Source organism: Pelophylax lessonae, assembly GCF_965119305.1.
Source record: "Pelophylax lessonae genome assembly, chromosome: 3".
NCBI classification, from domain to species: Eukaryota; Metazoa; Chordata; class Amphibia; order Anura; family Ranidae; genus Pelophylax; species Pelophylax lessonae.
The window spans coordinates 35461955-35485523 of NC_138770.1; the positions used below are offsets into that span (position 1 = coordinate 35461955).

The following is a 23569-nucleotide window of genomic DNA, read 5'->3' on the forward strand; positions in this document are numbered from 1 at the left end:
TGTGTGTCAGGTTCCTATAAGGTGTCAGGATGTCACTGTCGATTTCTCCATGGAGGAGTGGGAGTATTTAGAAGGACACAAGGATCTCTACAAGGACGTCATGATTGAGAATCATCCGCCCCTCACATCACCGGGTAAGAGGAGACTTTATTGTAAAGGAGAGAGCAGTATGGAGGATCCACCTAGATCCCCCATCATCTGATAAACCCATAGAAACAATGTATTCAGTCAGTGTGTGTGTTTCCTACAGATGGATCCAGTAATGGGAACCCACCAGAGAGATGTCCCCGTCCTCTGTATTCCCGGGATTCCACACAGGAAGGTCACACCATCCCTCACCATCATCAGGTAGATGAGGAACAATCACTGATAGTATAATTAGGATCTGTACATTATCTGCATTGTTACCATTGATGTCATTTTTATTATATATTCAGATTGGAAATCTTAGAGATTCTAAAGTTGAGGTTAAAGAAGAGATAAAAGAGGAGGATGATGAGGATGGGGTGATGGAGGAGTCAGAGTTTCTAAAAGAGCACAAAGATCTGTACCAGGACACCATGGTGGAGTCATCCAGCTACAGAAACCCACCAGAGAGATGTCCCCGTCCTCTGTATTCACGGGATTCCACACAGGAAGGTCACATCATTTCTCACTATTATAAGGTTAGTGGGGTGGAGCTTATAAAAACACAGACTCATGGAGACAAAATGTGGATTTTTATGTGATGACAATAATAAAGCTTATATCTTCACGATTGATATTCTCTCTCATTTTCTTGATTTAGAGCGGAGATCCAATACATATAGAATTTGAGGTTAAAGCAGAAGAAGAAGAAACGTATGTGAGGGATGATCAGCAGTCTATGGAGGAGGATGGAATAACGGGGACATTTATAGAGGAGGACACTCCTACAGAGATCAGCACAGGTGGGTCATTAACACTAAATACATTCCTCCACCCATACTGCTCACTGATTGGTCCAGAGTAGGGCGGGGACTGGGTGATATCAGCCTGTAATCCCCTGGTCACTTTCCTGAGCTGTGTTCCCCGTCCTGTATTCCTGTATTTCTCTCGGATAATCTTCCTTCTCTGTGCTGCAGACACAATTTATGTATCTAGACTGGATTTATGGAGATTCTGGGGTTCAGCTGGCAGCAAAATGTTCATTTTCACCATAGGAGTTACTAGACCTGGACACCTGGGGTATGTTCTTCGGGTCTTCTGCCCCATGCCTGGGTCTAGTAAGATATCTGACAGAACAATTCTCCCGGGGTTACTTGCTCTGTTATTTGCTGGCTGTGCCGGGTGGAGGGATATGTCTGTATAGTCTCACACCCAAGTCACTGAGTGCAGTCTCAGGAGATGGGAGGCAGCTGTGTGGGACCTCAGCAACTTGTCACATTTAGAGTGGGTGTAAACCCTCCATATACCCAGTGACGTGACTGGCCTCAGGTGATACACAAAGATGAAACAGATCCTCCTACATAAGTTGTACCCCTTTATCTGCCGAGTCCATGAGAATCCATGATAGTGTTTGGCAGTCATTTTAAGTCATTGTTTCGCTTTCACTTGACAGTTGGAATCTCGTGCACACAGTCGGGTTTCTCCATAAACATGTACTCCCCTTTCCTATTGTACTTTTGAAAGTATACATGTCTGTGATTGGTTGTGTTGACGCCACCACCCTGTAACCCTCTTTTGTTCTCTGACTATATAATAAACAGGAGCGCTGCCTTTAGCAGAACTGCTTCTATGGACATCGACTGTGATACAGCGTGTGTCTGTCTCTCTATTTGTCACCGAGCATTTGGATAACTTTTTATACAAAAGAGCTGTACATTGTACTTTTCAGTACAAGAGATTAATGGCGCTTGGCACTTATTTATATCCACAAGTGCGCTTTTCAGCACAGCGAAGTTTTCAGCGCACCGAGAGAATTTCTATGCTCCAAACTCCATTCATTTCCATAACAATATTTATACTGTATGTAAAGTCAAAAAGAACAGGAAGGAAAATATTCCTGTGAATCAAATAGCATAAGAGTGTTTTTGCAAGCCGTGTTATAGTACCAGAGAGTCCAAGAAAGCCATAGATCTTTATTTTCTTCAGAATTACCTTGTGAGTATGCAAAGTTAACCTCATGGCTATAATGAAGTTGCACTACATTGATTATTTCATGAATGGAGGGTATTGTTGGCGATTTCCACTGTCTAGTAATGCATAATCTAGTGGCGAGAAGGACGTGCGTGACAACTGTTCTAAATGTTGCAGGTATGTCATCTATGCCAACGCTTAAGATCGCCAGACTGGGCGAATGAGTTACCCTAATGCCAATCATTTTGTAAATCCTCTGGAAGATAGCCGTCCACAATGTAGATAATTTGCTACAGGACCAGAAAATGTGGTAGATATCACCAATCTGTCCACATTCTCTCCAACAATTCAGGGATTCGGAAGGGAGGAATTTGGAAACATGATACAGTGTTAGATGCCAACGGAGCAAAAAAGCACAAAGGCAAAATTGGGACTTTATATGAGGTGTGACCAGCCACAAGGTAAACATAAATGTATAGTAAGAGAGAGAGACCAGAAGGGTAATAATAAAATCGTCAATTTATTAACAGTCAATAGACCAAATATTGGTAAAACCAGAATGTTCAATAAAACCATGTAACCCATGGTAATGGGATAAACATGAATGAAACATAAATGGACATGCATGGTCTAAGACAAAAAATATACATGGTAATGTGATAATCTCCTGGTAACATACAAAAAATATTTAGAGTTTGAATAAGGTCCTAGAAAACATAATGTAATGGAGCAAGTTCTTATGGGTCAATTCCCATAATCTTGCACACTTGGTAACCGAGTAATTTGTGGACAAAGCCTTTTGCCATTGGTATGGCGTGTATGATTGGTTAAGTTCTTTTTCCCAAGCCTGAAAAGAAGGAGATTTAAAGAAGATTTATTTGCTGTTTATGGAGGCGTAAAACAGAGAGATACCGCCTTTAGTGTTGGCATTAGATTTGATAAATTGGACAATTTGCAGAGGGATTTCACAGCCAAGGACAGGACTTTTATGCAATAGTGAAGCTAAACGCAGGTTGGTGTAATAATCCACCTGTGAGAGGGAAAATTCCTCACACAATGCAGGGAATGTTTTGAGAATTTTATTGTTGTAGAGGTCAGAGACCAAGGTAATGCCTTTCTGCATCCAGGGGTGTAGTGGCAGATCTGGCGTGAGATAGGAAAGAGTCCTAAGGGGAATTAGGAGATTAGTCATGTGTTCTTCTTCCATGAGTAGAGTCTTCCATGCCAATATTGTGGCACGAATCGTGAGGGGAAGATCAAAGGGCATATTCGGCCAGTATCTGTTTGCATGTAGTAAAGCTTTAAGGTCTCCGTGTTGTGTCAGTGATTTTTCTGTTGGGACCCACAATGTCCGGGATGTATGTGTGAACCATTGTTGGCTTTGTACCAAGATTGCAGCCAGATAGTAGTCATATAAGTCTGTGAGTCCCACCCCACCCCACCTGCATTTCTATGTTTCGTTAATTTTTTGTGTGCACATCTAGCCCTCCTGCCCTGCCATAGATATCTATTCACCACAAATTGCAATTTGATAAAAAAAAAAGGAGCGAGGGACAGGGTTCGGTACTGTCCTAAAAACATATAAGATTTGAGGAAACACCTGCATTTTGAATGCCGCTAAACATCCAGACCATGATAATTCATGGTGGGCCATGCGTGAGAGTTGATCATTGAGCTTTCCTAACTACGGTAAATAGTTAGAAGAATATAGGGCGGTCGCAGATTTGGTCAGTGTTATACCTAGATACGATATGTTCTCACCTGTCCATGAGAAAGGGTATGTCTTTTGCAATGATTTAGGATACACGACTTTGATTCATTTACCTTTATAATAGGAGATTTTGTTGAAAAGATGGAGAGACTGGAATACTGCCGGTAATGATTTGTGCACCTGGGTCAACATAGGAATAATGTAGTCTGCGAACAGACTCGTGTTCATGTTCCGCTATCATAAACCCGTGTATTTCTTTCTTTTTTTTTTTTTTTTTTCCAAATATTTTATTTATTCAAAAACTGACACGTCAATACAAATAAATGCAACAATGCAGATGTATAAACATTCGGCCATACCAATCAAAAATAGACATGTTAGCGCCGGTTCACACTACCGCGACGCTACTTCCAGGGGCGACCTCCGAGATCGCGGTGCGAGCAGCGCGCCGCGACCTCGGAGCGGCCGCCACGGACTTCATAACATTGAAGTCTATGGCGGTCGCCTCCTGGTCGCCCCAAAGAAGCTCCGGACCCTTTTTCTAGGTCGGAGCGACTTGTGTCACTCCTATTAGAACGGGTCCGCAGCTTCCCTATGGGAGGCGACCTGCGGCGACCTGTGAGGCGACCAGGTCGCCTCACAGGTCGCCCTAGTGTGAACCGGGGCTAAACAACAGAAAAAGAAAAACAGAAACAACATATCTGCAACAGCAGAGTGTGAGGAGGCTGTAACCCGATAGGCAAACAAATGTACTGGCCTCCAGAACACAACAGGATAAAAACCTAAAGTGGACAATAACTCCATCAATGGAAATGATCGCCATGTCTTCCTTTTTCTTTATAGTTAAAGTAAAAAACAAGTAAATAGAAAAAGTTAAGTAGAAGGGAAACCAAAAAGTAAAAGAAATTCAGATAAGCGGAAAACACCCAAAAGGGGAGACAATTAAGGAAAAGCGGAGGGTAAAGGAAAAAGAAGATAAAAAAAAAAGAAGGGGGAGGAGGAGACACCCCTAACCCCTAGATGGAGGGAGGGGGAAATGAAGGCATATACAGTTCTCTTATGTTACCAACCCAGGACCTAAACCTTAGAGTTCCCTATCGCTGCTGGGCAGAGCATATTTCGCCCCCTTTTAGAGAGTATAAAAAGGTTCCATAGCCCCCCAAGTCTTGTCATACCTGTCTTTTTTTATGCTGCCCTGATAGATGTAAGTCTTCCATTTTATTTACATCCTCGATTTTACAGATGCAGTCGCTAATGGTGGGGGGTGACTGCGATTTCCATCGCAATGGGATACATGATTTGGCCACATTCAGTATGTGTAACAGGACTGATGTTTTATATCCCTTCAGTGAGATATCTGAGACATGTAATTAAATAAAAGCAGGATCCGCAGCAATCAGAGTCTGAAAATTCTTGGGCCAATTCTTGAACAGCCCCCCAAAAACTACAGTCTCGGGCAAGACCAAAATACATGCAAAAGCGTTCCTGGCTCCTCCCGACACCTCCAACAGCTGTCCTATGTATGTGGGTAAAACTTGTGGAACAGCGAAGGGACACGATACCATCTCGTAAGAATCTTATAATTAGTCTCATGAGTTGTAGTGCAGGTAGAGGCTTTCAGAGCAAGGGTGTATATAGCTTGTTTCTGTTTCTGTGTAAAAGTACGATTCAGGTCTCTCTCCCACTTCTCCAGGCATGGTAGGCGCCCATTATCTGGAGATAGTAGCAGAAGACTGTATACCCTAGACAATGAACATGGTAAAACGTCGCTACCTGAGCAATATTCCTCAAAGGGAGTAAGATCCCTGCTAAAGACTTCCGGGGAGGGTAGAGTACGTAGAAAGTGGAGCAATTGCACAGCGTCTCAAAAAGGTAGATTAAATCGCTCCTGCTCATTGGTCAATTGCGCAAGGGTAGGCCACCGGCTTTCACATACAAAATGGGCCAACCCTGGGGAGAAAGCAGGATTACCTATAATCGGGAACAGCGAGGAAATTGCAGTAGTCAACTGTGACTGTTTCACAATGGAAAACGCAACCCATACTGTTGCCCCAATGGTCAAGTGTTCCCGGGAGAGGGACCGGTAACACAATGGCGCTCCACCAAGGGTGAAGTCGGTCTGCTGTTGTTCGATACAAGCCCAGAGCTTGAGGTGAGAATGTCGTCTCCAATCAATCCATCGACTTAGATAAGCTGCCTGATTATATTTCAATGCATCCGGGAGTGCCAATCCCCCTAAGGCCCTAGGCAGGGAAAGTTGGCTAAGAGCTACGCGAGGTTTCTTATGCGACTATATAAATCTAGAGAACAATGAATGGACTTTCCTAAAAAAAGGTAGAGGGGACCACAACGGGTAACGCCTGAAACAAGAACAACATTTTGGGGAGGATACACATCTTAAGGAGATTACATCTCCCAAAGCACGAATGTAGGCCCTCATCCCACTTTTCAAGAAGTGACCCTATATTCGACAAAAAAGGAAGGAAATTGACCACATAAGTTGTCGACAGATCAGCAGGTATGCTCAGGTATTTGAGGACTTTATCAGACCACTGGAATGGAAGAGCATCTCGCAAGTGCTTTGATAGTTTAGAAGACAGCCGAATACCCATGGCCTCCGATTTAGTAAAATTAATTTTCAAATTAGAGAGCCGCCCATATATCACAAACTCGCGCATAAGATTCGGGCCGAAATTAAAGGGTTGGACAAAGAGAAAAGCAAATCGTCCACATACGCTGAAACTTTATATTCAGCATCATCTAAACGTACCCCCGAAACATCCAGGTTTAGATGTACATGGCACAAAAAGGGTTCCTAGATAACGCAAACAGCAAAGGAGACAACGGGCAACCCTGTCTCGTGCCATTAGTTATGTGGAACGAATCTGAGAGTAACCGATTGGCCTTTTCTTGTGCAGTAGGATGGGAGTATATCTGGGATATCCACGAGAGCATATGATCTCCCAAGCCAATGTACCATAAAACCGTAAACATAAAGCGCCAATCCACTCAGTCAAAAGCTTTCTTGGGGTCTGTGCTAAGAAATATACTAGGTGTAGCTGTTTTTGAAGCAATATGGATCAGATTCAGGACCTTAGTCGTGTTTTCTCTGGCTTCTCTTGTTGATATAAAACCAACTTGGTCCAAATGAATCAGGTAGCCTAAATGAGGAGCCAGACGCAAGGCCAAGATCTTGGTAAAGATCTTCAGGTCCATATTGAAGAGCGAGATGAGACGATAACTGCCACAGACCACTGGATCCTTACCTTCTTTAGGGACAAGAGAAATATATGCCTTCAAAGTATCTCGATGTAACGAGGCCGCTGAGCCCAGGCCGTTTAACAGGTCAACCATACGAGGTCCCAGTAATGGGAGGAAGGTGCGATAATATTGTATCGTAAAACCATCCGGACCTGTCACTTTACTGAGTTGAAAGGAATTAACCGCTGTGCATAATTCCTCTATGGAAATGGGAGCCTCTATGTCCTCCAGAACTTCCACCAAAATAAGCGGAATCCGGGAGGACTGAACAAAATTTTCCATTTGGGACAGGGGCACATGTTGGTCCGGCAAGTTGTATAACGAGGCAAAGAAGGTATTAAACACCCTAGCAATATGTCTGGGAAGCGTGACCTTCTGCCCAGATGTCGAGAGGATAATAGGGATATAAGTCGCGTTCTGATGATCTCTTACTGTCCTCACCAAGATCTTACCACACTTGTTCCCTGCAACATAAGAAAATGTTGTCATTTTTGTAAATCAGCCTTGGCCTTATAGTATAACAAGTCAGTGACTTGTTTGCGTACTAGGAACAAATCCTGTTCAACAGTTGGATCTCGACCCTGTTTATGGAGTTGCTCTAGATCATAAATCTTAAGAAGAAGGGAGTTAAGGGTCTCCCATCGAGCTCTCTTAATACGTGCTCCATGCTTTTTCAGAATACCCCTAATAACTGCTTTGCGTGTTTCCCACACAACTCCCAGGTCACAGTCTGGTATTACATTCGTATCGAAGAAGGCCCTCATCTCTGTAGTTACCTCCTCCAATACGGAGGGGGTCTATAACAGACTCTCGTTTAGTCTCCGAAAACGTGTGCCAAAGTGGGAAATATCCGACAGGACATAGGTCAAAGTAATGGCCACGTGGTCTGAAAATGTAATCGATGTTATATCAGTCGAGTCAACAGCATGTAGCTGGTGATGTGGAATCAGAAAGAAGTCAATCCGCGAGTAAGTACCGTGCGGTGTCGAGTAAAAGGTATAATCTCTTTCCTGGGGGTGTTGCATTCACCACACATCCACCAATTGGGAATCATGTAATGCCTGCAAGACCCGCCTACGAGAGCCAAGGGGCACAGATGAGCACCCCGCCGCTGTGTCTACTGCAGGAACCAGAGGCACATTAAAGTCCCCACCAACGATCAGTAACCCTTCCGAGAAAGAATCCACTCTGGTTAGGGTCTGTTTGATAAAATGATCCAGCTTGTCATTTGGACCATATACCGTGGCAAAAGAAATTGCAACATCCCCTACTTTGCCCTTTACAAACAAAAACCTTCCATAAGCATCCTGCAAGGTTTGATGATGAATCCACGGCACTCTAGCGGACACCAGTATGGATACCCCCCTAGATTTTACGGTTACATTGGTAGAGTGATATGTTACAAGGTAATATTGATTCTTAAGCACGGGAAGTCTACCATCCCTTAAGTGAGTCTCCTGTACAAAAGCGACATCCATTTTCTGGCGTTTGAGGTCAGTCAACAGCACCCTGCGCTTTTCAGGGACATTAAGTCCAGTGGTGGGATTCAGCCGGTTCGCACCGGTTCCATAGAACCGGTTACTAACGTTCTGCGAGTTCGCAGAACCGGCTGAATCCCTCTGCGCGTCCGAGCGCAGTACAATTGAATGTCCCGCGCTTGGACCGCGCAGCCGCAGACGTGGCGGCAAAGGAATAGAGCAGTGCGCCCGACCCGCCCATTCTGTGACAATAGCGAATGAGAATTCGCTATTGTCACACGGATCCTCCTCCTGGCCAATCAGGGAGCGGGTCCTCCCGCTTCCTGATTGGCCGAAAGGCAAACACCGTGCCATTGGACGAGGAGGAGGCGCCGCGGGAGGACTGAAGACTCGGAGACGCGGGGAGCCGGGGACTGAAGAGAAGCTGCGAGAGAGGAAAGTGCGGGGGGATCGCTGGCACGCTGCAATCATTGAGGGCAATGTGTGGCTGGCACTCTGCAATCATTGGGGGCAATGTGTGGCTGGCACTCTGCAATCATTGGGGGCAATGCTGTGGCTGGCACTCTGCAATCATTGGGGGCAATGTGTGGCTGGCACTCTGCAATCATTGGGGGCAATGTGTGGCTGGCACTCTGCAATCATTGGGGGCAATGTGTGGCTGGCACTCTGCAATCATTGGGGGCAATGTGTGGCTGGCACTCTGCAATCATTGGGGGCAATGTGTGGCTGGCACTCTGCAATCATTGGGGGCAATGCTGTGGCTGGCACTCTGCAATCATTGGGGGCAATGCTGTGGCTGGCACTCTGCAATCATTGGGGGCAATGCTGTGTTCTGGCATTCTGCAATCATTGAGGGCAATGCTGTGTTCTGGCACTCTGCAATCATTGGGGGCAATGCTGTGTTCTGGCACTCTGCAATCATTGGGGGCAATGCTGTGTTCTGGCACTCTGCAATCATTGGGGGCAATGCTGTGGCTGGCACTCTGCAATCATTAGGGGCAATGCTGTGGCTGGCACTCTGCAATCATTAGGGGCAATGCTGTGGCTGGCACTCTGCAATCATTGAGGACAATGCTGTGGCTGGCACTCTGCAATCATAGGGGGCAATGTGCATTCAAAGGGGGCATGCTGGTCTCTCTGCATTGAAAGGGGGGCACGCTGGTCACTGTGCATTGAAAGGGGGGCACGCTGGTCTCTGTGCATTTAAAGGGGGCACGCTGGTCATTCTGCTGGGAAAGTCGGAACTGGTTACTAAAATTTTTGAATCCCACCACTAATTAAGTCCCTTAGCATTAAGAAAAGGAACCTTCAATGTCTCCATAACAAAAAAAAAAACGAAGAGAAAGAACTGTAGTAAGAATAATCCCCAAGAAAAATAGCAAAAACTAACTATAAAACCAGAAGAAAAAACCCCAAAAAAACAAGGGGGGGGGGGGGGGAAACTACAGTGGGAGTAAGCCCCAAGGAAAATAGCAAAGACACAAAAAGTAACTAAAAAAAACGGGAAGGAAAAAAAAAAAGAAGAGGAAAATTCCCGCTGAAAGACTAAGCGAGCAGATAATCTGCAAACACGCACTGGGCCAAGGCCACAATAGTGCGCAACCTAATTGGAGAGGTGTATGGAAAGGGAACTGATAAGAAGTCAGTCTCCACGCCATCCATCCCAGCCAATCATAATGTAATAAAGTCAACATCATACAGTTTAGCACAACAAAGGAAAAAAAAAAACAGAACTTAAATCTTAAGTAACTTTAAGTCAAAATTCAGTAGTATGAAGAAAGGTTTCCCCAGTAGTGAGCAGACTGCTCTGTAACCCCAAGTGCCATGGCAAAATACATAGAGTCCCCCTATCATACCGTATAGTCCCCAAATAATTGGGGTTTACAATAGCTGGATAACTACGGGACTACAGTCAGTAGTGCTGAGACAGCTCCACTATTATCCGCACCTCCCTTATCACCCAATTAGCATGGGATCCAGGGCAGTACTGCCCAGTCCGAGTGTACACCTATAGGGTATAAAGCATATTAACTTATGTCTCTAATATGGCCCCTAATATCCAATATCACCATCATCAGCACCCCACCCCTCAACCCACCCTCACCCCACCACACTCATCAGGACTGGAGTAAAATAAAAATATGAGTCCATCCAGGCTGGATGCACAATATCTAAAGAGAAGGGAGTGTGAACACAGGGGTGGGGGGGAGGGAGTGCATAGCATCTCCCAGCACTCACCGCGCCCCCCAACCCCCGCCTCTACTAAGGATGACAAAACTGATAGTACTAATGATAACAAAAAACAATAATAATAATAATAACAAATCCATCTCCAGAGCACCTCCAGAGCCACTGCCATCTGACTTTTATAATAAGCCGGAGGGAAGCTTTAGGCCACAGCAGGCCAGTTCGCCATGTCATGCAACAGCGCGGGGTGTTGTGCACTGATAGCGGAATTGACTGTAGATACCGTGATTTAGAAACAGTTCTCATGAGCCCCATATAGTGGTGTGTTTCCAAACCACATACCGGTACCATACCACATCTCCGCGATGGCTCTCCATGAAGTAAGGTGCATCCAGGGCCCCTTCTGGAGGGGGGGGGGCACTTGGGGGGGGGGATAGGGCTATTCCACATTCACCCTCACCCCCCCCCCCGCGTCAGGGGTACTTGTCACCATAGGAATGTGGGTGCTACTTAATCAAGAATGTCATCTGGTATAGGAGCTAGAACAAAAACATTCAGTGCAGTTCAATTCAGTTTGATTATCACAGCAGGAGGGATCAAGAAGCCACACAGTTAGATCAGGGCTCAAATGGAGTAGTTAACAGGGCAGTTACTGTCACCCACAACAAGGAATTAAGCTATAGCTCACATGGACCATCTGATAGGGGCATCCGTGATCTCCGGCTGGTTCTGTGCGGGTGAGGGGGCAAGCTTTGCCAAGGAGGTGACCATCTTTGACTGCCAGTAGGACGCGTAAACAGCTGCAGCCAGTTCGGGAGTTCAATGGTGGCAGATTCCAAAAATGTGAAGCAGGCTTCCAAGTCTGCCAGAGTTTTCAGGGTGAAATAGTCTGAGCCTTTTCGGAAACTAACCGAAAGGGAAATCCCCATCTGTACGTGGCCCCCTTACTCCTGGCTAGATCTAAAAGAGGTTGCAGCATCGCTCTACGGTACAAGGTAGCCTTAGAGCTATAAGGCAACAGCTTTAGCAAGGCCCCTTTGAAATCAATTGAGCCCGCTTCCTAAGCCTTCCGGATCACTAGGTCCTTATGTTGAAATCGATAGAACCGGCATATGACGTCTCTTGGTCATTTAAGGTCCCCATATTTAGGGTCAGGGGCCCTATGGACTCTGTCAAATTCCATATTAGGAGGTAATATTTCACCCAGCAAACCTGCTAACACCTCAGCAACAATAGCGTTCAAATCCTCAGTTTCTGTCACCTCTGGGAGCCCCCGTAGGTGGATATTGTTTAGCCTGTTTCTGTCCTCTATATCCCTGGTCCCCAACCCTGGTCCTCAGGGCACACTAACAGGCCAGGTTTGCAAGATAACTGAAATACATCCCAGGTGATATCATTTGCTGCTCAGTGATTGCATTACTCTAGTCTGCATCTCCCCAAGGTAATACTTAAAATCTGGCCCGTTAGTGGGCCCTGAGGACCGGAGTTGAGGACCACTGCTCTATATCTTCCAATTGTAATTGTAGAGTTAGGGAAACATCAATTTGGGAGTTCTGAGAACCTTCAGCTTGGAAAGTCTCTGCTCTACTGCTATCATATTCGTCTCCCCTGCCAAGACCTGGTCTGTCAATGTCTGTACTTCAGTACGTATTACCTGTACCTCACGTTTATGGGCTTCTTCGATACGGTGCACCATAGATTCCAAGTCCCTCTTGCTAGGTAGGGAGCCAAGTAGAGCCCACAGCTCTGCATCAGCCCGGAGTGTCAGCGGTGCAACCATCTGCTGAGTGAAAGAGGCTGTAGAGGCATCAGAGACAGTGTTGGACACTGTCGACAGGGTCGGAGAGATCAGCTGTTTCCCTAAGGCTATGTCCTCCGCCTCTTCCTCTGCTACACGTGGCTCTGCCATCTTGGGACTCTGACTCTGTGTCCGGGTCTGCGAGGAAGCAAAGAAGTGCTGGATATCCGTCCCGGTAACCGGCTTCACAGGACCACCAGTGCTAGCAGTCTTAGAGGTCTTAGGTGCAGCCTTTGTCTTTCTCTTCCTTGTGGCTCGCATTCCTCCGCTCTTCCAAGGTATAGAGCCTGGGTTAGACAAGCGAGGAGACGGAGCTCAGCGTGAGTGTTACCTCACCCATCCATTACCAAACTACGCCCCATAAAAAAAACTGTGTATTTCTATTTAAGTGTTGTCTGATATGCAATGCCAGGGGTTCCATTAAGAGGTTAAATATGAGGAGTGGCAGTGGACAACCCTGTCTAATGTCATTCATTATCCGGAAGGGTTGGGAGAGCATTTCAGACATGTAGACCCTGGCTGAGGTGGATGTACTGTATATAATGCTAGTATTGCGGACAGGATTTGCCCCGAAAAGCCGAACCTCACTAGCATTTTTCTAAGATAGGAAACATTGGGGCTATCGAACGCCTTCTCCACATCCAACTTGAGGAGCAGAGAAAGCATTCTGGATTGTTCTTCCAGATGAATGATCTCTATCTATCTCTTCTCATAGCATCTGAAGCTTGTCTACCCTTGATAAAGCCCATTTGGTCTGTGTTGATCAGAGATGGGATAACATCCATCATGCGAATGGTGATGAGCTTAGCATATATCATAATATCATTGTTCAACAAAGATATAAGGTGGAAGTTTTGGGGTCTGTCGGGTGTTTTACCCGGTTTCGGCAATGTGACTATTCTAGCTTCCAACATTTCGGGAGGGAAAGAGGATGAGACCGCAACAACTTTATATATTTCATCAAGGTGGGGACCGAGGAGTGTTTTGAATGCTTTGTTGTAATATTCTCCCATGAGCCCATCAGGACCAGGGGACTTATTGTTGGGCAGAGTGTTGATAGCTAGATACATTTTGGCTATAGAGAAGGGGGCATTAAGTGTCTCTAGCTGTTCTGCCGACAAAGGCGGAAAGTTCAAACTATGCAGAAAATTGTCTATTTCTTGGGGGGAAGGATGAGAAATAGAAGCATTGGTTTCTAAATTATATAGCTTGCCATATTATGAGCTAAAGGCATATGCTATACCTTGAGGGTCGTAAATAGTTTCCTGTGAATCAGGATGTTGAATAAATGAAATTTTTGTTTTGGATCTGTGGTCCTGGAGCTTCCTTGCCAAAGGGGTGGAAGACAAATCTAGCTGGGAGTTAATTACTGCATTAAAATCGCCACAGATCAGTAGAAACCCCTTCTGTATTTTTTTGATTTTCCTGAGGAGAGATTTCAGAAATGTAATTTGATGGTGATTGGGTACTTATATATTTGCCAGTGTGATTTTGGTGGAGTTCAAGTCGCATACAAAGATGATATAGCGACCATCTGGGTCAATTATTTTTTCATGTAGCGTGAAGGAGACAGTGTCCTTTACAGCAATCTTCACCCCTCCTTTTTTTGCTAGGATGCGGGAATGGAAAAATTAACGGAAAGTTCATATGGGTACAGGGGGGGGTTTATGCAGATGGAAATTGGCCTCCTTTACACACAGGATGTCGCTATTGTGTAGATTAGCTTCTTTCCAAAGCAATTTCCTCTTTACAGGGTGATTGAGGCCCCTTGCATTTATGGACAGGAGGTTAATGCCCATGTTTAGTCCCATTACCTTGATGTGGTGTGAGGTAGAGGGAGATTGTACTCAGTTAGAGGGCTTCTGTGATGTGGATTCCTTGAATAGTAGAGAAGAAACTTCTGTCGCTCCCCAAAGGCAGTAGTAGATCCGGAACTGTATATCTTGGAACAATGCACTCTCCTCAGGCTTGTTGGTAACATACCCACAAGAGAAGTAGGTAAAGGATATGAGTCAAGAGAAAAAAGAAAACAAAAACACCACTAACAAGAAATGCGTGGTAGCAGCTAAATAAAGTAAAAAGAGGGTCAGTTCGACCAGGGTGCAGCAATTCACTGCTTTTTATTGGGCGGTACAAAAAGTTCCAATGGTTACTTTCGTGATCAGGGGAGAAAAAAACATAACAGTAGCATAAAGGCATAATAAAAACACTCAAACGAGTAATCAGTCATTCAAAAAACCTTGGAACTGTGTGAAACCCTGGTGTGGGGGTCTAACACAGAAACCATGTTTGAATGGAAAAATCCAAGAGGCAGAGTTAAGAAACAGACACAGAAGGATAAGGAAGCCAAAAAGTGGGAAAACCACGAACCAGAAGAAGAAGAGGGGGGGAGATAAAGAAAGAAAAGGCAAGAAAAGGTGTGAGGTTCCGAAAAAGGGGAAGACTGAGGAGAAAAGAAAGAAAAGGGGAAGAGAGAGGGGGGAGGGGAGGAAAGAAGAAAAAGGAAAAAAGAATGAAAAAGTGAAAGGGAAATAGGAAAGAACAATTGAGGGCTGATGGGATTTTTTCGGTACTATAATCAACGATGGAAAATCACCATATATAAAAAATATATAAATTTTATTGTTGTATTACATTAAAATTGATTACATACAAATAGAAAAGGAAAAGTATGGAATAAAAATCGTACAGAGCAAGTTACCATCATATTTTGTTAATTGCATACAGTTGTAAACATTTCAGGCAATATTAATATTTTACAAGCTCCGGTAGCCCCAAACCAAGGCACCGGGCATTAACCCAACATGTTTCGCGGGTTTCAACACTCCGCTTCTTCAGGGGTATTGGATTGTATGATATATTGATTTGCCTTGAAGTTCCTGTATGTAGTAATACCGGTATCTTATTGCTCATAGAATGTCTACGGAGTTGTTTGGCCTGTATGTAGTAATACCGGTATCTTATTTTTATTCCATACTTTTCCTTTTCTATTTGTATGTAATCAATTTTAATGTAATACAACAATAAAATTTATATATTTTTTATATATGGTGATTTTCCATCGTTGATTATAGTACCGAAAAAATCCCATCAGCCCTCAATTATTCTTTTCCGTCCTGTTCTTTCCTATTTCCCTTTCACTTTTTCATTCTTTTTTCATTTTTCTTCTTTCCTCCCCTCTCCCCTCTCTCTTCCCCTTTTCTTTCTTTTCTTTCTCTTTCCCCTTTTCTCTTCCCTTCCTTCCCTTTCTCTCCCCCCCTTCTTTCTCCTTTTCTTTTTTTCTTTCTTTCTTTTCTCCTCAGTCTTCCCCTTTTTCGGAACCTCACACCTTTTCTTGCCTTTTCTTTCTTTATCTCCCCCCCTCTTCTTCTTCTGGTTCGTGGTTTTCCCACTTTTTGGCTTCCTTATCCTTCTGTGTCTGTTTCTTAACTCTGCCTCTTGGATTTTTCCATTCAAACATGGTTTCTGTGTTAGACCCCCACACCAGGGTTTCACACAGTTCCAAGGTTTTTTGAATTATCATTAGGGATGCTGGTACAATATTACGATTATACAACAAACATCCAATTGTGTGAGTAATCAGTCATCCTCTTGGTGGGTGCCATGCAGATGGAATCCCTCTGAGGCTAACCTTTGGTTGACTCGCCTTGGACTGGGTGTTGGCGATCCTGGGAATCATGGTTAGCACTCACCTCTGAGTGCTGTTGGGAGTGATCGCTCATCCAGAACCTGGCCTATTCTGGGCTTCCAGATATTGGGCTGTTCCCCTTTGAAATGTCCTGGTGGTGTGTAGCTTCACTTCTGCCACAGCTGGTGTATGCAGGCAGAGACCGCGTGTGCAGTGAGAAAAGGGAGCTGGCGCCATCTTGCCTCTGATGCTGTTGTGGCTGGGAGAAGAAGGCTGTAAGTTTATTTGGCTTAAACACCTGTTTCCGCTTGCGGGTCATGGTGCCAGCAGGGAGTAATCTGCCACCTATTCATGTCCAAAGAGTGCCTCGAGGAGACCCGTGTAGCTATTAATGTTCCTCTGTGCTTTGAAGCTCATTAGTCAGCCGTGCATCTCTGACGGCCTTAAGCCACGCAGCACAGACTTTTACATGTTGATATTAATGTGATAACATCCTCAAACTTTGGAACCTTAAACAGAAAGTGATAATGGGGGAGGAGTCAGTAACCCAATGATGGTGGTCTTCAGGATCAGTCCAGTCTTCATCTTGGTTGTTCTCCCTCCCATCCTCACTCTCTGACCTCTGGTGGGGCTCAGCCCCGCTGTTATTCATGAATAAATCATGGAGTAAATAAGGAAGTGCAGGACTTCTTGTGTTAGGAAGATGGCAATGAGTGATAGATGGGGTGGGGACACTCGTCCTATAATCCCCTCATCGCTGTCACCCCTATAAAAGACAGTTCTCGTTGTTTCCTCACTTTCTGACTAAGATCCATGAATAAAGAAATTAACTGGTAGGAGATCAGAGGACCCATTTACTAGATACCTTGAGGGTGGAATTGTAAAATCCTCAGAGACAAAGCTGCCTGATGCGGGCGGAGTTCTGGTTTAGGGGAACCAATCTGCTGATGTCTAGTAATAATCTTTTTATTTCTATTTTAGTACATGGACGGAAGATGAGGAAAACCTCAGAGGATTGTCTCACTTTGTCTCCAGACTGTAAAGTAGAAGATGAGAACATCACACAGTATAGTCCAGGAGAAAACCCAGCTACCTTAAATGCCCATCCGGCACCACACAGTGTAGATGGACCATCGTATTCCTCTTATCCTGAGGAACCTCAAACTGTGAGGGATGGTACCGCCCATCCAACAGATAAGAGGTTTTCCTGTACTGAGTGTGGGAAGTGTTTCCGTTTTGAATCCGGTCTTAATGTGCATAAAAGAATTCACACAGGAGAGAAGCCCTATTCCTGTCCTGAGTGTGGGAAATGTTTTTCAAACAAGCCCAGTCTTTGCAAACATCAGAGAACTCACACAGGGGAGAAGCCATATTCCTGTCCTGAGTGCAGGAAATGTTTTTCACAGAAGTCTGATCTTAACGCACATCAGAGATTGCATACAGGAGAAAAGCCATATTCCTGTTCTGAGTGCAGGAAATGTTTTTCACAGAAGTCAACTCTTTCCACACATCAAAGATCTCACACTGGGGAGAAGCCGTATTCCTGTTCTGAGTGCGGGAAATGTTTTTCACAGAAGTCAACTCTTTACACACATCAGAGATCTCACACTGGGGAGAAGCCGTATTCCTGTTCTGAGTGCGGGAAATGTTTTTCAGTGAAGTCCAGTCTTTACACACATCAGAGATCTCACACGGGGGAGCAGCCATATTCTTGTCCTGAGTGCGGCAAATGTTTTTCAGACAATTCTAGGCTTTACAAACATCAGAGATACCACACAGGGCAGAAGCCGTATTCCTGTCCTGAGTGTGGTAAATGTTTTTCAGACAAGACTAATCTTAACGGACATCAGAGATCTCACACGGGGGAGAAGCCTTATTCTTGTCCTGAGTGCGGGAAATGTTTTTCAGAAAAGACCAATCTTAACAGACATCAGAGATTGCACATGGAGAAGAAGCCACTTTCCTGTCCTGAGTGAGGGAATTGTTCCTCACCGGAGTCCTGTCTTCCTGTACATCAGGAGTCCCACACAACCCTTGAGGTGTATTAGTGCCTTGAGTGCGGGAAATGTCTTGTATGAGTGGCACAGATGATAATTTACGATGTTACAAAATTATGAGATTACTATGTATTCTATATTCTATATGTTTTTTTTAGTTAGGCAGATTTTCTTTGCTGCCAAGGCATAAAAGGTCCCTAAGAAGCTTATTGATGTTAAACGCGTTGACCTTTTGGAAAATTCAGCAAAGCTAAATTAGTCATTCTGAATATATAGGGCCTAATGTTTGATGGATTTGTACCCATGTGGTTTAACACATCATTTTAGTATTTGTAATAAAGATTTATATTTTGTCATTTTGGTGTTCGGCCTTTTTCGTACCAATAAAGTCCAACATACAAGGTTCTTTTTGAAATAATATATATTGGTTGTGGTACATTTATAGTAATCAAATCTTCATCTTTTGTTTAAATATAAAAAAAAATAAGTTGTGACCAGCATTCGCCCAGCTGTGATGAATATTGGGTGTATTTTATTTCCTACTCTGATTTCTTTGGCTCCATCTAGTGGCCATAATGCGGTATTGTGCTATTTTTACTAATAGAGGTATGTCAGGAATAATACTCCATTATGGTCACTAGATGGCGCTGAGCATCATAGGAAATGACTTTGCTACATTATGGTCATAATCTGTCACAGCTGGATGAGTGATGGTCACATTCGTCCAATGAATTTCCTGTAAATAGACCCCTTAGTTCCTTGGCCAGGCATGGCTTCATACAGACATCTGAGGTCCTCCTCATACACTGGTGAGTTCAGTACACGCTGAAGGATAGAAGGTCATCAAAGCAACAATATTAAAGATACCATTCATTAAAACCTGAAAATTTGCATTTGGCCATTAGATGGCGCCAAGTATGATAGATGTTAGCGCCATCTAATGAACAAATGTAACATTGTTTATTTTCATTTGATGGAAAACTTTCACCCAGCTCAGCAGATCGCTTCATTCCTCCAATACCCCCCATTCACACAGAAGGAATGTACATGCATTGTCACCGGGGAGATTACTATGTAAATTATTTATGAATAGATCCCTAAATGTCAGGAGACGTTTATTTAAAGATGGGAAGTATGGAGCAGATAAATGAATAGACCTCCTAGCAATGTTATTACCAGGCTGCAGCTAGGGGGAGCTCTAATGTGACCACAGCAGAGTGATCCCATCTAGCTCACATTTGCCCTTTCACTGCCAGAGCTGTGTTTGCATTATTTTTGCACACATGGTAAAATGCAGATTTTGGGCCTGAAGATGAGATAAAACCCCCAAACATATATTTTCTGAAAGCAGAGGCCCCAGATAATAAAATGGTGGTAATTGTTAAGGTGTTCCTCGTACACAAATGTCACCTTCATATCCAGGTTTATTTTCTCCTTTCCCCCATTTTCTATGGTGTGATCTTTTCTACAATACTTTGTTATACATAAAATAGTGGAAAATGAGTGTAATAACCACAACAACACCTCTCCATTCACATTGGCGCCATGATGAAAATATATAAACAGTAAAAAAAAGTGAAAAGATGTGCAAACATAACATTCCAAATATTCCTCAAAGTCCATTAATAAGTGTGAGGAAGAAAGTTCTCCGCTTCCTTATATAAACACCACTTAGTGCTCGTGTCATCCCTCTCCCCTATGGGGGGCGCTCACCTCCCACCTTCATGGGTGGGAACACACACACATTATACACAATGTTTGGGTAAAATATAAAAGATGAGGTGTGATGAGTAAATAGATACCAAACATGTCCAGTAATAAAATTGTGTGTGCCTGTGACATCCCAACAAACTGCAGTACCTAAAAATCTCCATAGGGGGGCGCTTTCCTGCTCATCAGTTTAGAGATAAGTGTGATCTCTGGTGGTAGAGTGCAGGGCAGCGGGGGTTACTTTTCATTTTTTACCATACATTTTATCATCATTTTTATTTTTTTAACTTGTTTAATACATTTATTATAATTTATATTTTCTAACTTGTTTCTTTTTGAATACATTTTATTATAATTTATATTTTCTAACTTGTTTATTTTTTATTACTTAGCTGTATTGCTATGACAAGAAGGTAACAAACCCCCATGTGATATCATTGGTCAGGTGACAGGTCCTCTTTATGAGACATGGGGGGGGGGGTGTATTAGACCTCCAATGTCTCCTCTACCCTCCAATGCACAGATGACGCTCGGTTAGATGCTTCCTTGGCGGGATCATCCGGGGAAACGGGAAACACTCGGAGCTGAGGACTGCCGACTTCATTTAGTGCAGAGGAGATCGGGGGATGGACCTTCACCAGTCTCCTCCCTCTTGGCCTCCTGAAGCCGATGGGTGTGTTCTTGGGGTACCAGGACAAGTGGAAGAGCCCAAAAACCACACTGGGGGGGGGCGTGGTCATGGTGGGGAGGGGGCTGCCTGCAATGTATATAGGATTAGGCAGCTATACAGCCCCCCCGATCACTCTTACTGTGCAGATGGAAACCGGCTGAAGAAAACAAGCACTGCTACTGCCGCCATCAGCTTCACTCTCTGGGTCTACCTCTAAAGAGCTGAATTGGTTAAATATCATGTCTGGGGGGGTCCTAATCTGGGGGGGGGTCCTAATCCTGCCTGTGAAGGGGCATCTCTGATGTACAGAAAGTGCTGCAGCTGCTGACATTTACAAAGGAAAAATTGGCATAACAGCACACAGCCCCCCCCCCCTCGAGGGTCTTCTATATATTGGGGGACCTTTGGGAGTCTGTGTTTAAAGAAAAGAAGCCGGCAATGAAATGTCATTTTCTGGCAATTTTTCTGTAGCCCCTCCTACAGCAAGAATGAGAAACTGTATAGAGCCCCCCAAATACATCCCAGACCCTCTGAGTATAAGATGGATATTAAGGGGGGACCTCTCACTAAAAAAAAAGTGTGTGCCCCCAGAAAATACCCTTAATCCAAGCATGCAGCCTGGCTGACCAGGAACAGAGGGAGGGGCAAGTGTGTGGCTCCTCCCCTCCTCCTGAAAAATGCCAGGCCATGTGCCCTCAACATAGGGGTGCTTTTCCAGGGGGTACCCCTCTTGGTAAAGCACCTTGTCCCCATGTTGATAAGGACAAGAGCCTCATCCCCAAAACCCTGGCCTGGAGGATGTTGGGGTCTATTGGGAATTTAGGAATCTGAACGTGTCCAGATAAAGCCCCCCCCCCCACACATTAATGCGTTTGGGGTACATAGCACCCCTACTCATTCACCAAACAAAAAAAGAAATAAAATAATAAAGGCTCTCAATGTCCTTGATTAACCACTTCTGAACCGGAAGGATTTGCCCCCTTAATGACCAGGCCCAATTTTGCGATTCGGCACTGCATTACTTTAACTGACAATTGCGCGGTCCTGCAACGCTGTACCTAAATAAAATAAACAAAAAAAAGCGACAGTTCTGAAAAAAAAAAACAATATTTTTCACATTCTGTTATATAACATTCCCCCCCAAAAAAATGTAAAAATCTGAATTTAACATTTTAGGCCAATTTATTTTTAGCTACATATTTTTGGTAAAAAAAATCCTAATAAGCGTATTTTGATTGGTTTGCGCAATAGTTATCGCATCTACTAACTAAGATTTATGTCATTTTTATTGTTTTTTTTTTTTTTTTACTAGTAATGGCGATGATCTGCGCTTTTTTGCAGGACTTTGACATTGCGATGGACAGATCGGACCCCTAACCGACATTTTTGGGGAGCCCAGTGACATTACTACAGTGCTATAAATATGCATTGTTACTGTAATAATGACACTGGCAGGGAAGGGGTTAACCCTGAGGGTGATCAAGGGGTTAAATGTGAGCCTAGGGGAGTGACTCCAACTGTGGGAGGCGTGGTTTGTGAAATGACCATAGAGAAATGCGATCCTATATAGAAGGATCACAGGCGCTCTATGATCATTTCAGGGAGAAGAACGGTCAGCTGTGTTTACAACAGCCGACCGTCCTCTCTGTGGGGAGCGATCGCGGGTGTCAGGTGGCAATCGGAGCCGCCTGCCCGCTGCATCGGCATCCCCGCTGATGAGCGAGAGCGGGAGCCTCCTGTATAGCCTTAAATCGGTTTGCCCAGAAGCGGCTGCGGCGGGCGATCGTAAAGCGGTTAAAAACTACCCCAAAACATGCCAAACCCCCCCTACTGACCCACCAATAACCGCAATGACACCACACACGAGCGATCTCAGACGGTAACACTTGCTAACCGATGGCGTCCTGAGCTGTCATCCGCTATATAAAGGAAGGGGCGGGGATAGTGGTGATTGTGACGGAACCGTCCCACACTCCACTTGAGTGCTTCCATCAGTATACTGCTTCCTCCAGTCTGAACATAGATATCAGATATTACAGCCACATATTGCAACCAAGAACTAGACAGGACTCGTTTAGCTGCAAAAAACTGGAACTGTTTATTGAAGAAGGCTTTTTATACACTACACACTCAGGTAAGGCGGATCACATTATCATATGCAAACACAACTGTATACAGAAATATAACTAACACTATATACATTAAGCTAATTAGCAACCAATCAGGGATCTTTATTCCGGGTCAGACTTGCTGGCATCGAGCTCACAAAGTATAATACACAGTATTACAAGTGTAAACACATCCCCAATAGTTTGCTAGCAGACAATAGGTGTGTTAATTAGCACAATTACCAATACAAACAGTGATCTCCCCGCTCTTCAGACTAGTAGGCAACAGACTATAACAGGAGACCTACTTACAATAAACACATTATGGCAGGGGACCCCAGTGGTTTGAGTGGATTACATTACCATCTACAGTTATTGCTAGTTTGAGGCACAGAGACCCCAAATATGGAACCTCCAGTTCCCAGAGTCTGTGTGTTTTGGGGAGACATGAACATGAATCAGAAACAAGACCACTCCACTGATCCCCCAGGCATACACCTTCCAAAGAGCAGTGTTCCCTTAAATGCCAGGGCCCATAGCCATTGGGTAAGAGCCCATGTCCCAGCTAGGCCTGTCACAGTGACATCATTGCCCATGTAAAGCTACCCCAGTGAAGGCTAAAAGATAGTGTACCCCAATGGTTGCCCTGACCCTGCAAATCTCCCAACCCCTCTGACACCCTGGGTACAGACATTTCTTACTGTACCCGAATGGTGGCCCTGACCCTGCAAGTCTCCCGACCCTCTGACACCCTGGGTTCAGACATTTCTTACTTTACCCCAATCGTTGTCCTAACCCTGCAAGTCCTCCAACCCCTCTGACACACTGGGTTCAGACATTTCTTACTGTAACCCAATGGTTGCCCTGACCCTGCAAGTCCCCCAACCCCTCTGACACCCTGGGATCAGACATTTCTTACTGTAC

At 44.5% G+C, this 23569-nt stretch overlaps 3 protein-coding genes across 4 annotated transcripts in view; all 3 read left to right on the top strand.

The window, feature by feature from the left end:
- Window positions 1-17313, top strand: part of LOC309549962 (uncharacterized protein) — a gene marked incomplete at both ends in the record, with an annotated part of 105623 nt that extends 88310 nt beyond the window's left edge. The window contains 3 exons of the mRNA XM_082250440.1: window positions 788-929; window positions 17142-17248; window positions 17281-17313. Of these exons, the coding sequence (XP_082106566.1) occupies window positions 788-929; window positions 17142-17248; window positions 17281-17313 (282 nt within the window). The remainder of the gene's footprint in view (window positions 1-787; window positions 930-17141; window positions 17249-17280) is intronic.
- The window catches only part of LOC309550708 (uncharacterized protein), a 295084-nt gene extending 276926 nt beyond the window's left edge, over window positions 1-18158 (top strand). For both annotated transcript variants that reach the window (XM_082251042.1, XM_082251043.1), the window contains one exon: window positions 17362-18158. In XM_082251042.1, coding sequence (XP_082107168.1) covers window positions 17362-18136 — 775 coding nt within the window. In that variant the 3' untranslated portion in view covers window positions 18137-18158. The remainder of the gene's footprint in view (window positions 1-17361) is intronic.
- Window positions 1-23569, top strand: part of LOC309550686 (uncharacterized protein) — an 801473-nt gene that overhangs the window by 99407 nt on the left and 678497 nt on the right. The window lies entirely within an intron of this gene.